This window comes from Molothrus ater, chromosome 4, assembly GCF_012460135.2.
Source record: "Molothrus ater isolate BHLD 08-10-18 breed brown headed cowbird chromosome 4, BPBGC_Mater_1.1, whole genome shotgun sequence".
In the NCBI taxonomy this organism is placed as follows: Eukaryota; Metazoa; Chordata; class Aves; order Passeriformes; family Icteridae; genus Molothrus; species Molothrus ater.
The window spans coordinates 40,818,985-40,834,120 of NC_050481.2; the positions used below are offsets into that span (position 1 = coordinate 40,818,985).

At 44.0% G+C, this 15,136-nt stretch overlaps 2 protein-coding genes across 2 annotated transcripts in view; one reads left to right on the plus strand and one right to left on the minus strand.

The window, feature by feature from the left end:
• CFAP97 (cilia and flagella associated protein 97) overlaps nt 1–1,952 on the minus strand; it is a 29,509-nt gene extending 27,557 nt beyond the window's left edge. Inside the window, exon 1 of the mRNA XM_036381926.2 lies at nt 1,842–1,952. The gene's annotated coding sequence lies outside the window, so the exon portion shown is untranslated. The remainder of the gene's footprint in view (nt 1–1,841) is intronic.
• Nucleotides 1,953–8,462: 6,510 nt separating this feature from the next.
• Nucleotides 8,463–15,136, plus strand: part of SNX25 (sorting nexin 25) — an 82,658-nt gene continuing 75,984 nt past the window's right edge. Inside the window, exon 1 of the mRNA XM_036382011.2 lies at nt 8,463–9,289. Coding sequence (XP_036237904.2) covers nt 8,489–9,289 — 801 coding nt within the window. The 5' untranslated portion in view covers nt 8,463–8,488. The remainder of the gene's footprint in view (nt 9,290–15,136) is intronic.

Genomic DNA, 15,136 nt, shown 5'->3' on the forward strand with positions numbered 1-15,136 from the left:
CTTCTAAAAACAGGCAAGCACAAAATCAGAACAAAAATCCCAGTAGGCCATAACAGCTTTAAGTTCCAAAAAAAGTAATAGAATGTCCCCAAATTACTTGTCCTTTTCTCTGGTTGCTATCCTAAACCATTAGAGTATTATCTAGGTTTACAAAATCAGAAGAACATATGCACTACAGAAAAAAACAAACAAAGCAGGAGGAAGTGTTGGAAGAGCTTGAAGCATTCCAGAAGCAGAGTCCAAAGCTCTGACATCTATATTTTTAAATGCCAATTATTTCGCAAACCCATTCTTAAGCTTACTTGTTTTTTAGCAACAACTTCATTTTAGTCTTCAATTAACTCCACTGAAGAATTTAACTTTGTGGAACTTTGTTCTCTCTCAACGGACAATTCCAGCAATCACTTTCTATCCAAAAAAAGAGAGATTAACTACTTTTTCAAAGAAGCAAAAATGTGTACAATGCATTCTATTCACTATATTGAGCACCTCACTACAGACAAAAGCAGGGATACAAAAGAAATTTAGCACTGCTATTTCTATTACATTCATTCCATCCCACATTTTTGTCCTGGTGTTTTTATGAATGCTGCATAGAAATTTTAACCACGCAACTTAAAAATATGTACACGTCCAAATGCAAACACTAGATTTTTTTTATTTCTATTATATAGTAAGAATATAAAAGTGCAGGTATTTGCATCCTATAATTAAACCAGTTTTCAAAAAACTGTTGGAAAGGAAAAACTTCCACCAGGCATAAAGATTATATGACTTTAAATTAAGTTGTGTCATATGCCTTGCTGAACTACATTTTAAAATGCCGCGAAAACTCCAGAAATGTCCAATGTTTGACAAAGACAACACATATTGCATTTTGTTGCAGCATCTCACTGAGTCTCTTTCAGATTAATTCAGTACTCTGCTCTGCTGCAGGAGCCCAGATTTCAGAACTACTTTATTTGTGATTTCCAACCTAATCCAGAGGGGCCAAGAGATTTGGTGGCTGGTTATTTTTCCAAACGCCAGCCCCACTTTGGGAGCCATTACTGCAGAACACAGCCCTGCGCTGGGCAGGGGGAGTTACACGTGAGTTCTGAGGAAAATGTGGAAACGTGACTCTGGCGGTGATTAACACGCTCGAGGCAAGCTGTTTGAAATAATCATTCCAAATGACTTAATTCCCACCAATTAAGCTCAACCAAAACACCCCTCCGCGTCTCTCAAAGTCCGGTAACTTGAAGGGTAGCGCACAGACACTGTAACTCTCGCCCAAAGCCGACAACTGGAGGCGACAACGAGGGCACCCGGTGTCTCAGAACGGAGTCTCCCACCTCTTTTCCGATCTCCCCGAGGAGCACAGCGGGCAGGCACGGCACTGCTGGGGCGGAGCGCACGTCTGAGGGCGGCACGGCCAAACTCCGGCAGCTCAACGCCAGCCCCAGCCCCGCACAGGCAGCGCGCACGACGCGCTCGGGGGACACCTACGTGCGCCTCGCTCGGGCAGGGGCGCGAGCAGCAAGACAGCTAATTAAAACAAATTTTTTTTTTGAAATTATATAATGGTTAAAAATAATGCATATGTACACACGAACAAAACATGTCTCCCACCTTGTTTGGGGAAAAAAATTACCGCAGACGGGGAAGGAACATGCCCGTCGTGCCCAACCGCCCCCAACCGCCCTCCCGGCACCTTCCGTGGCGAGGAGGCACCGCAGGCCCCACCACCCGGCCGGCACCCCCGGGAGGAAGCAGCAGCAGCGGCCGCTGCCGTGTCCCTCTTGGCCCCTTTCTCCCGGCTTTGTTGTGGTAACCGCGCAGGCAGCCGGGCAGATACTCACAGGCACGGGAAGAGAGAGCGAGGAGAGAGCCGGAGGCGGGAGCTGCGCAGAACCGAGGCCGCTCCCTCGCTGCCGCCCCGCTCCTGCGCAGCGCCGGCCGGGCCCGCGCGCCGCCGGGCGGGGCGAGGCGGCGCCTCAGCGGGGCGGGAAGGGGGCCGGGACCTCCCGGGGGAGGGGCCCCTCAGGCGCGGGCTCTCCACAGAATGACAGAAACCGGGAGGTTGGAAGAGACCTGTGAGCCTCCAACCTCTGCCCGAACACCACCGTGTCAAACAGACCACGGCTCTAAGTGACACGTCCAGTCTTTCCTGAAACACCTCCAGGGACCGTGGGTCCACCACCTCCCTGAGCAGCCTATTCCAGTGTCTGATCACCCTTTGTGTGAAGAAATTCCTCCTCATGTCCAACCTAAGTGTCCCCTGGCGCAGTTTAAGACTGTGTCCTTCAATCCTGTCACTGGCTGCCTGGGAGAAGAGGCCGATCCCCACCTGGGTACAGCCTCCTTTCAGGTAGTTCTAGAGAGACATAAGGTCTCTCCGGAATCTCCTCTTTTCCAGGCTAAACAACCCCAGCTCCCTCAGCTCTTCCTCCTAAGACCAGTGCTCCAGACCTTTCACCAGCTTCATTTCCCTTCTCTGAACTTGCTCCAGTGGTTCATGTCCTATCTGAATTGAGAGGTCCAGAACTGGACATAGGTAGTGGCCTTACCAGTGCCAAGCACAGGGGAAGAATTCCTTTCCTAGTCCTGGCGGCCAGGATGTCTGTATCAGACATTTCTGATACAGACATCAGTCCCCTCCTGCCCTTATTTGCTCTCTGAGAATGGGGCAGAGAGCTGGGACTCTTACTGAGGCCATGAGGCCCCAAGATGAGGTGACTGTGCCCCAAGTTGGGGTGATGGTCCCCAGGTTGCAGCAAAGTTGCTTCAGGCTGGGGTGATGGATCTGTGTGCTTCAGGTGATTGTGCCTCAAGCTGAGGCAGTGGGGTTCTGGGTTGAGACAATGGTATGCTGAGTGGAAGCAATGGGCCCCCAGCTGATGGTGCTCCTCATTTAAGTCATGGTCTCCAGACTGAGATGCAGTGGGTCCCCGAGCTGAAGAAATAATGCCCTTAGTTGAGGTGACTGGCCCTAGATTTCGATCATGAGGTTCCAGGGTGACAGGTTGAGGTTATAGTGCCCCAGGTTAAGGCAATGAGGCTCCATGCTGAGGTGATACTTTTCCATGTTATGGTAACAGTACCCCATATCAAGTTGATGGTACCCCAGATTGTGGTGGTGCTGCCTTGGGTTGGGATTATGGCACTCCTGTTTGATTTTCTGGCAGCCCATAAGGACTGGAGGGGGACCCAGCTGAGGGAATGGTGCCCCAGGCAGAGGTGATTGTGAGCTGCCTTAAAGTGGTGGTGCCACATATTAAGGCAACAGGACCAATGGTTGATGTCATGGGCCCCTACATTATAGTGTCAGGGTTGCAGCACTGGACGATGTATCCTGAGGAAATAGAAAGGGGCAACTTATCTGGAGGACTTCTAGGGAAGCCTCATCCAAGTATTTGAGGTTAGATCTGGACCCTTCCCCAAGCTACCTTGAATTTCAGTATAAAGTGAAACTTCAGGCAGTTCCCTTACTTGTGGCACTGACTAGGTGAGTGGTGATTACCTACTAGTGATCTGCCCTGGAGAAGTGGTAGTTTCCTGTGTAAGGATGGGAAAGCTTACAGTTCTTTCAAAGAGATCAGCTGCAATATCATATCTTAATAATAGCAAAGTTACTTTTTAACAATGAAGGAAAGAATTATGTGAAAATAAAGACTTCCAGATTACTGATCCACATATTCAAAATGCAAAATTCAGCTTTACTTTGGCCCCATTATTCAGCAGGAAAGATATTTAATGACATGATCGCATTTTTTGCTGAGCAAACTGATTTTTGAATTAAATCAGGGCTGTGCAGCCAAATCAACTATTGTGTCTGTTGTCCTATTTCTTTTATATTTTATTTTCTTTTCACTTGGCACACACACATAGGCACATATGTATGGATATATGTGTGCATACACACACATTTTTATACATACATACAGCAAATGTGTCAGAACACTACAAGAAAAGAAAGAAATCTCTTGAACAATACAACTGAACACGTCTAAGTTAACCAGAGTCAAGTCCTACTTGTGCTACACAGTGTTTAATGGAGGTTCTGCAAATTACATTGACTAAATTTTTATACTTGTCATGTGTTTCCCTCTTATTTTTCTGGCACCTCTCTCAGTTCTCTGTTGAAATGTTGAATAATGACAACTGCAACTAAAATCAATGGAAACCATACTTGGAAAATGTGCTACAAAATGCCGAGCCTTTGCTGACCTCGCCATGTGAGGTCTTAGGTTCCTTACATTGGACACTGAATGGGTGCTTTTGTCATTTTTCTCCTGTGTGTCAAGTTCCTGACTGCAAATATGCAAAATACAACACCACTGTCTTAAAAGGTGTAGCAAAAATTAAAATCAGCTAATATTAGAGCAACTTACATATTTTGTACATTTAAGATACTGAGAAGTATAACATCCAATATCCATTTCTCTTGCTCTAGGATTCCTATGATTGCTTCTAACAGTGTTAGTTATGCAGATTTTTCTGGTTTATCATCAGGTTTACAAGTTCACAAGCAGTTCTGGGTTTTGTGCTCTGAACCTTAGAAATTTCTATAAACTTCTAGTATGACTGTAACTGCAATGCAGCACCACAGCAGTTACAAAAAACCATGTAATTAATTCAAAATTGTAAGTATGCTAAAAATATAAACTACATAAGCACTATACAGACCTCTTTTTTTGCCTAAAATGTAACTTTTTTATTTGTTTTAATTGAGAAGTCATAACTTGTTTTAGTCCTTTTATAGCCATGGGAGAGCTAGAAAGGCTGACAAGACAGAAATCAAATGTGAAAAAGCCTACAGGAAAAGTATTCATTTTAATCTTGCCTAAATGTTTGAAAGTGCAAATTCATTGAAGTTTGCAGTACTGTGAAGGTGGAAGTTGAACAATTGTCACTAAAGGCAGCTGCAAAACTGTTCAAATCAGTGAGGTTTTTTCTAGGGTATGTTACAAAGATAAATTATACTTCTAGCTCAAAGGAAAATAGTGGAGATGCTGAATCCTCCCCAAAAACAAACATCATTTATCTTTTAAAAGAAGTAATTGTCTTATCTCTGTAGGAAAGATATTTGCTGTAATGCTTGGATAAGAAGAATTTGAAGAATTTGAATCTCTTCTCTCATAAACTAGTTCTATGACTGAGTAAATAGGTACAGAAAGAGCCTATAGTAATCCCCAGTTCAGAAAATTGACCTCATTGAAGTCCTTTTGTACAAAAAAGCAATTTTGAAAGTACAAAAGGGGAAGTTCAAATAACACTGAGGTAAACTTGAAAATTGCTATTAACTTCAGTAGAGCTAGAATATAATCTAAAATATTAGGAATTGTACCTCAGGTTGAAAAGTCATAGAAACTTAATAAGAGCTAAAAGAAAAAGAATCATATCTTCTTCTAGCTCTATGGATATACACTTGAGTTGATTTAGACGTATCTAATTCAGGATATGATGTGTAAATCCTAGCTAAAATAGGTGAGATTACTCATTCAGACAAAAAAGTGTCTTTGTGCATAAGCACTGCAGGACTAAATTGTTATTGCAGGTAGGTTTGTTTTTTTTTTATCTTCCTCTCCACTTCTGAGAATTAATACTGTAAGAAAATACTCTCTATTTACACAGGACTATCAACACTGCATGCTTTGCTTCAGGTTAATTTAAAAATTTAATTGCCTTAAGTAGCTTTGACAGTGGCCTGGGCAGTTTCCTGAAGGCATTTGCAGTAGGTCTCTGTCTGGTTTCTTGTGTGGATCTTTATTAAGATCCCAGAGTAGATCTTGAACTCAGTCCAAAGTCCTGGATATTCTGAAATCTTTGATGGGTAAAGTGTGTGCTGGGAGATGGATATTTGTTTTCTATTTTCTACCTGATGAGAATAAAATACCTTTATAAGAAACCTTCTGGCATGTTGGGCCTTATCCAAAAGCTTTCAGACTCTGCAAAAATCTCTGCTGGTTTTAATGGTCTTATGTATTGAAAAAAAACCCTGGTCCCAAAGCCCTTCAATGCATCATCAGGATGTTTTACCACATAGTAATTCACATGGGAAAAGACTGCCATTGCAATAGTATTTTCACTATTATGATACGATGTTTTTTACCTTTAATCACATTAGACATGTTACTTAAGTAATCAATTTTGGATACCCTGTGAATTGTCTGAACTAGCATTTAAAAGTATTTTGTGCAATTTAATATCCACTAAATAGAACAAAGGTAAGAGAATGATATATTTTATCTTACTAAGCACCAAGTTACAGTAAGAACTTTAGATCAGATTAAGGATCAGTGTCTTCTCTCTCTCCAACAGGGGCCCTAAAATCACTTTATAACCACTTTTTGTGATTTCAAGAGGAAATACACTGTTATGCAAACCTCTAATACACACAGGCAGGTATATATGGACATCAGCCCATCAGACAGTATGAGTTTGGTTAGAAACAGCTTAGAAAATATTGTGATGGAGTAAAACATTTGTTGTAACCCAGAATCCTGACTAGCTCCATGCTGTTCTGTGCCCATTTCCATTACAGTCCTGCACCATGAGCTGACATGCAATTCCCTATTACAAGTGCTGCTCCAGGGCTATAACAGACATTTGGACACCTGCACTATTCATGCTTAGTGTCCTGCCTTGCTTAGCATTGCAGAAGCTCAGGGAAATTTGCTGTCTGGTTTTATAAATGCTGCTTTATTGCACCGTAGAAGTTATAAGGAAATGTAAAAACTCACAAGATCAGAGCATTGATTGGCTAGTAGAGTTCATTTGACAGAAATAACTTTTTTAGAGAGCACGAATAAATAAACCACTACTACCTCCTCTGCAACAATAACTGTGTTTAAAAAGTAAAATTCAGGGCCTTGGTTTTGTTTTTTTTTTTACACCTCAACTGACAGAACAGTGGCAATATTACCAGCTGCTTACCAGTATACTTCTATCTCTAAAGACTTCTATAGAGTTTACAGCTATCAGTTCCTAAAATGAAGCCCATTAGTAAATGCTTATAAATTCACTTTGGCATAGTGTGGCATCTGTAAGGAAAGCATTGCCTTTTACTCCTACTCTTGTAAAATGTGGAATATGTAAAAATTCTCTTAAGAAGGGATGCTCTTTTATGTTTGATCTTTGTATACTTTCAAGACTAATCAAGAAGAAGGGAGATTTAATCCTTGAAACAGATAGCAGCTAAAAAGCAAGCTCGAAGTGATGTCCATGTGTTAGAAAAACAAATTACTTGTTGGTGGAATTGCATTATTAATGTTTAGGGCTTGATATGCTTCAGTGATCTCAGACCTAGCAGGAGGTTAACAAAGCTTGGGGAAAAGGATATACCACTGATAGTGGACACAAAGAATGAAGAATTTATGGAACACATGGACATTTGGCAGAACTCCCAAGGTAAGGAAGAAACCAATAAACCCAAATCAGCAATTGTGCTGAAATCAGTTCCAACTTGATAAAAGGTAATTCCTGAAAAGGGAGATGACAACCACCAACTCAAGGACCACCGACCCAAGAAATCCACCAAATCAAAAGAAGGCTGAGCATACAGACTGATAAGCATGGGAAACAAGAGAATCATTAGCCAATAGAGGATAAAATACTCATTAATAAGAGAACTATTGAACTTGTACACAATGAACACTAATTCCTTTCTTTGCTAAGATATATAAATACTAATAAGTTTTGATATTTGGTGTGCTTGATTTGTTGAATACCACTGAGCACCCAGACTTGCACAACTCTGAAATAAGTAGTCAATGTCTCTCTTGAGTGTGTAATTATTGCCTTGTTGCACACTGGGTAATGAAGCTGATTTTTGCAGACAACACTCTGAAGAGATCAAGGCCTCCCAATTCAGCTGTGCTCTGTAGTTGCTATGAGCTGACAAATTTGGTGGAGCTGTAGCTGTGCTGCACCTATAGCAAGATGAACATGTGTCCCAAGCACAGCTGAAATAGGGCAAGCCTTGTGCCCTTCCAGGAATTTGTTCTCAGATCTACCACAAACAGATATAAAACATACAACAGAGGGAGGGTACTGACTGGAGGGCTGGCATGCTTCTGTTGGGGTGGTGAGGCTGTGTTTCTTTAGCATCACTGTTCAATCAACTTTTTATTTCTCAAGTCCAGTTATTTGTGACTTCCTTTGGCTGATCAGAGGGGTGCATACCGCCCACACTCCGGATCTCCGAGATGCCGCTCGCCAAGGCTTTTGTCCCAAGCTCTGGTTAGGGCCTCGATGACCCGGTCTGATCATGCCGGGTCCCTCTGGTCCTAGCCCCCGTCGCGGGGAGGCGTTCCGTGGCTTTCGGCGGAGCCAAGCGCCGCACTGCAGCCCGCGAGGGATCCCCCTCGCTTCGTCCGAGCCCTACCCGTTTCCTGGCCAGTGCCCGGGGACGCCTCCAACCCCGCCACGGCGGAGTTCCCTGACTCGCAACACGCTACTAGACGGTCCGGCCGGGCCCTGCCGTGGGGCGGTGCGGCAGGCGCACATGTCCCGGGTCCGCCCGCTCGGCAGGCACCGCCCCCGCCTCCGCCCCCTGCCCGGCCGGACACCGAGCGGCGCGGCGGGGCCTCCCCGGCTGCTGCCACGGCGCTCGGCTCCCGCCGCCCAGCGCGGGGCAGCGCTGCCGCCAGAAAGCGGCCCGGCCGCCGCGCACCCTCCTGCCGCTGGGCATGAGCTCCGGCTCCCCCGGCGGCCGCAGCGGTGCCAGTGGCGGCGGCGGGCGGCGAAGGAGGCGGCGGCGGCGGCGGAGGAGGAGAGGGGGGGCCCTGGGAGCGGCGACCTTCGCAGGGGGCTGCCGCGGCGGGAGATGCGCTTGCTCCCAGCGGCGCCAGGAGCAGCATGTTCCCCGGTGCCGACAGCGCTAGCAGCACGGCCGGGCAGCCCGAGGCGGTGGGGGCCGCCGCCCCCGGCCCGCTGGGCTCGCACGGCCCCGGTGGCGAGGCGCGCCGCCGCAGCGCCCCGGCGGCCGCCGCTGTGGTCGGCGGCGGCGAGGAGGAGGCGGCGGAAGACGAGGAGGACGAGGATCCCGGATCATCCCGCTTCGTGCTGGCGGCGGGACTGGGGCTTCTGGCTGTGTCCGTCGTCCACCTGGGGCAGGAGCGGGCCGAGGCGGGGGGCGGCGGGCCGCCGTGCCTGGCGCTGCTGCTGCTCCGCCTCGCCCTCTACGTGGGCTGCGCCGCCTGCTGCCGCCGCGCTGGGCACCCTGATCGTCCTGATGTGCCGCGGCCGCCGCCGCCTGCCGCCGCCGGACTTCGCCGCCGTGGCTCCGGTCCGGCCGGTCGCGGGGGTGAGTAGCGGGAGGGGAGCGGGCGGAGCGGGCGGTGGCCGCGGCGCGCCCTCCCTGCCCGGCGGCGGGCGGGGGTGGCGCGGCCCTCGCTCCGCCGTGGAACGGCGCGCCACCCGAAGCCCGTGTCCTGCTGTCCTACCGCGGGCGCAGGAGCCTGCCCATGCTCTGCCGCCCGACGGGGCTTTAAATGGCAAAAGTTGTGTTGGACGGTAGCAGGCGCGCTGGAAAAATCAACACTTTGCTCCGGGAGAGACCTCCGGATTGCGGGAATGCTCGCAAGGTGGTTCACTGTGTTCACTCCACAGTGGCTGTGTCTCAAATCCTTTTCTGCTCCTCCCATTGAAATGTCACTAGTAAAAGAGAGACTTGGTCGAAGAGGCAGCTTAGTGTTCCTTTAATGCGTTCTCTGAAGTCGGACAGCTTCAGATAGTGTTATCATAGTGCTATTTTGTACTCAAGCCGTTGCAGAGCTGTATGCAAAAGGGAAACAATTTCATTTTCTGCTCGTATTCCAAAATGTACTAGCGCACAAGCTCTTTGTAGCTCACAGCTTAGTCTTTTTCGGGTTCTTCTGAATGGGACTGATAGCACGAGGTATTTGGAAACTTTTTTCCCATCCACAACCCTGTTCCCCATCATCCAGTGCTTGGGAGCTAATCCTAGATGAGCCTGCAAAAATACTGCTGAAAATTTAGAATCTGCCCACACTTCTGCTTTGCAATGGGTCACAGGGATGTGGTGTTGAATGTTACAGCTGGCAGCTCCAGCCTGGAGCCCTTGACCCCTCACGGTAGCTCGTAGGTGTGTTAGCACTTGAGCTGCCGCAGCAATAAATAGACTGTACTGTGTAAGTGCTATTTCCCTTCAGTAATGTTAGGATACCTGAGACGCTCTGAAAAGGAAAAGGGAGGGAATTTGTGTCACCTGGGTGTGCAGCCTGGCTGTTCTGGTAACCCAGTTTGTTACATTTGGTACGCGTACCCTTCTCGGCAGTAAGTAAGTAGCGCTGTCACGTGTGTCTGGGGCTGCAGCCCATGCAGCTGAGCTTGCAGAACACAGCGGGTGCTGGCAGGGCAAGAGCCTAATACAAATCACTGGCTGAAACAGTTGTCTTTCTGTCTTTTCAGTCAAATTGCTAACAACCTGTAGTAGTGGTTTATTCCTTCATTCTTTGACCTAGGGAGAGAAGGAGCCTGTGTTTGGGAGCAATGTGCTTTTCCCGTCTGCATTTAATGGAAGGCTGGCAGAGTATTGTTGCCCGTAGGGATCATTTGGCTGGGGGTTGTTGAATTCCCTGAATAGTACAACTTGCAAAGGTGCATTTAGGATATATGTGTGTCTCTGTCTGATAGTCATTTTGTCTTATTGGTAGATTTTTTTAAACATCCTCTTTGCTTTGAACACTCAATATCATACTCCACTTTCTGAAGGAAGTGAAGAACAAATAATGTGTATGAGCGTTAAGGTGGGAAGTAAGAAGGTGTAACACACAAGTGGTAAGCAAAAGGTGGGTACAGCTAGGGATTGTTCAGCTGGATTTTGTCAGAGGAGTGCTAGGTAACAAATGTGTGTTGGGTGCATAAGCACCTTCGAGTAAAGGACTATATGCTTTTGTTTTTAGCAATATAGCTGTGTTACACCAAACAGAAAAAATATGTAAGTGGATCAATTGATTATCAAAACAAGAATTCCTGTTCCTTTGAGATTTACAAGAATTTTTCAGTTTCAGTGTCAATGCCATAGCTCCAGTGGCATTTATGTACTTCTATACTTATCTGAGCATCAGGTGAGTTAGCTTACTTTTACATAGTACCAAACATATCTATACATAAACTTAGCAATCGAAATCTCCCTGCTGACACGATGAGGAGCAACTTTCAGGTTTGTGAAACAGCCAATTTAATTTGGAAGCCAACATTTGAAGGAAAAAAAAAATTAATTTCTTTTCAAAGGTCTCCTCCTTTGTGAAAAATGTAAGCCTACTGAAAAACATAAGCCTACAGAACAGCAGTGAAAGTAGAACTGTCCAGAGACAAATAGCCACTTCTGCTACTGTACCATCTGCACTTTCTCTTTGTGATGTGTTACTGTGCATTTCTCTTGAAGATGTTTTGTTCATCTGTTGGATTTGTATATATAAATAGTGCACACCTGCTGTTGTGTTATCTAATTTATAGTGTTTGCATTTATTGTAGCTCTATGGGATGTGTTTGTTGATTCAGAAGGGAATTGAAATTTGGTATTTAAAATTCACTGGTAAGGCAGCAGTACCTGCTAGAACCCTTTTCCCAGGATTGTTTTGTTACCCTCTCCCTGACTCCATTCAGTTTTTTCTTTCCTCCCTCTTTGCACTGTTCCCAAAAGTTTACTTACATGAAAGGGATGTTGAAAAAAGGAGTGAGTCATTTTACCCTTTCTATTTAGAAGATGTAATGCCAGGCATCTTAATTGGGTTTCTCATACCTTCAATTTATAGTTTTATTGATTTCTTTCTGGTACCAAGTGGCTTCAGGACGGAAAAGCTTCTTGAAGAGTTTTTCTGAACATGATTTTGTGTATGTGTAGCAGACTTTCTAATTGGAGCTTCAGCAAAACGTAGGTGAAGAAAATAAAATTGTCTGGATAGGCAGCCTGGAGAAATGTAGGCCATTCACTAAAACTTCCTAATTTAGTTTGTCTTTTAATTTTACATCCTTTTGCATTTACACTGCTTTTTTGTCATTCAGTTGTTACTCTCATACTTTTCATACAGCCTTATGATCCTTTTGTCTTTTCTGGGAGCCAGTAGTAGTATGACAGTAAAGCTATAATTTTTTTCAGCCTTGTTTTTTCTTTTCCTCAAGAAGAAGGAAGAACTACCTTTTGGCCTAATAATGGAAAAAATGTGAGGTAAAAACCTTATTTTGACTGGCATCTCACTCTTCATGTGTTGTATGTACAAAATTTAGACAATTCACTTTTCATTCTTTGTGTGATTTTTCACATTGGGGTTAACGAATGAGGAAATAGTAAGTATTCAGGAATAAGTGTTTACTCTAGTTGTAGTCAGACTCAGCTCTTGGAAAGCTAGTGGGAGTACTCTTGACCAACTTCAAAGGGGAGTTGAATGGAGTCCCTCATGCTGAGCTGAATAAAGGGAGTTTTTTGTACATTCTCAATTCAGCAACCACTTAGCATGTGAGAGTTCAGTGCTGTTGATTTTCATGGACCTGTTCGTGCAAGTGAGGAATATAAGTGAGGAAGTGCCGTGTTGCAGGTTTGGATTTCAGAAGAGCAAGTTACATATATTTTTCTTTCATTTTGCCTGAAGTTCCAACTAGAGAAGCAATCTTCTCGAACATAAAGCTGTGCTTTGTCCATTTTTTGTGTAACTCCTTTGCGACTTGAAAGGTCAAGACTTCCTTCTGAAGTCAGGTATCTCAGAAAGAACACTTGAAATCTGCTGAGAATTGCAAAGCAAGCTGTGTGATTTATATCCCTATGATAAATTGTGCTTTCAATGTATTCTTTCTGTAGCTCTGTTCATAAAAACTATCTGGGCAGTCTCCTGGCTTCCACATAAAAATCTCTCTTTTGTTGGAAGAGAGGTGTACAGGCAACTCATAATAAGGTCTTACTTAATACTTTAAGTACTTGCAGGTACTGATAATATTGGTAAATAGTTTCTATTGATATTGAAATAATTGCAATTGAATGAGTCCTTGAAATTGTACATTTTATTATTGTCAGGTATTTTTCAGCACTTTGCAGGAGCTGTTTTAGGACAAGATGATTTGTGGTGGTGGAGAACAGCAAAATGCAAGACTGCAGAAAGACATGATGACTCAATTGTACTTTAGTGAGAGTGTCTGTTTTGTCTGTTTTAAAGGGGATTTTCACTTCTCAAGTACCAGTGGACTTGTTCATAGCAAAGATGGCCCTGGGTAAGAACATATGTAACCCTTTAAAATTGGAGTTTGCTTCCAAAACTCCTTTTACCTTGTCTGGTTGTAGAGGGAGATGGCTTTGACTCATGTGAAGAACCATGTTAACCAAGTTAGTGGGAAGGGGAAGGAAAACTTTTCCCACGTTCATGTGAGTTGTTTCTCTGCCAAAAAAACTGGCCAAGATGGGGTTTTCTTTTCAGCATAATGTTTTGACTCTGATTCAAAGCAAAAGCTTCAAGTAACAGAGAGCTTGGTTATCAACTTCTTTTAAATAATGCAAAAAACAATTATTAGTTTATTAGATTTAAGTACTGTATTTTAAATTCAGACTAAGTGAATGATACTCTGTATAAAAAAGGATCTACCTAGTCTTTCTGCAACACTAACAGAAGGATAGTGAATGTGCTTTTTTTCCCAGTGAAAAGGGTACATGGATTTTAATGTCCTGTCTTTAGTTTCCTACAATTAACAGTTGTCAATTACTTTAGTATTTCTTTAAAACTCATCTCCTGACATATTTGGTCACTATTGTTTACTACAGTTTAATAGCTCTCAATTTTGCGTGAGTAAAGTAACACTCTCCCTTTCTGGCCCTAAAGCCAAATCACACTACATGTGATCATATTTTATGTTCCTAAAGCCTTGTTCCATCCTTGAACGCGTATTTTTGTGAATTTGCCATTAGTGCAGGGGGCATAGGTAAAGCTTTTTTTCATTGGATCAGCTTGTCTTTGAAGTATCTGGATCCTGGAACATAGTACTGCTTTTTATTCAAGCTGTAGGAGGATGTATAGTGAAATGGAAATGGTCCCAGTCTTTCAAATGTGATGGCAGCTTAACTGAGGTTGAGTATTTGTCATAGTAGCCAAGCTGAGTGCTCTGCCCTTTGTGAAGAACATAAGGGAAGCAGAGAGAAAGGACACAGTTTTATTTTCCTTCTCTGTTGGACTTTTGCCATGAGATGAAGCATGTGAAGGTAAGCTTGGAGGAGCCCCAGCAGCTGTGGAAAGTGGAAGGGTTGCCATCTGTGGGCATAAATTTCAAGTGGGATGCAAAAGAATTCTTGAGGTAATAAATAGTTTGGAGGAATTGTGAGGGAGAGGAGAAGCTTCCTAAATCCTTCAAATTTTGATCTGTATGCCTTAGTAAGACTTTAAAAGCTTTTATGGGTTTTTCTAAATCTAAAGCCAAGCATCTTCTATGGTCTGTCTCATTCTCTGACTGCATAGGGGATATTTAGAGCTCTGATATTGCAGGATTTTTGTAAAAACAACAGCCTCTGGTTGTGGCACTTTTGTCACACTTTAGACTGTTTTGGGCTTGCAAGCAGATATTCTGATCTAGTGCCAGTCTTTTAATTGATGGGCTGTTTCTGGATTGAAAGGAGAAGATATGTTTAGTGCGTTTTTAACAGAACTCAGAGTCTCATGCATTTATTCTTAGTTCTGTCTCATTTATAGGCAGGTCAATAATGAGCCTTTGTTGATATGGTTGAGTTACTACTAGGAAAGTCATGAAATCAAAATAATAAAAATATATTTCAGCAATTTCTACCAATTCCATGAATATTTTAAAATGTTAAGGGAAGGTTGCATGAATTGCAAGTGTTCTGCTATAGTTCAGCAGGGGCCTGTGGTTTGGGCATTTCTGGTACAGTTTATTTTTAGGGATCTGTGGAACATCTGTTATAATTTGGGATTTATAAGCCTTTTCAGAATTGGAACTTTGTTAGGACTGCATATGTTGTTTACCTGCAGGTGTAACTTTGGAGTGATAACTTTATTACAGGAGACTGACCTCAGGAAATTAAATGTTTTTCAGACTCTGATACTCACTTCTTTGTCCCATAACTCCTTAGCAGTGAGCAGACTTAGTTTTCCACACATTTTTCATCATCATGTATGTTTAGAGATTTCTTTTA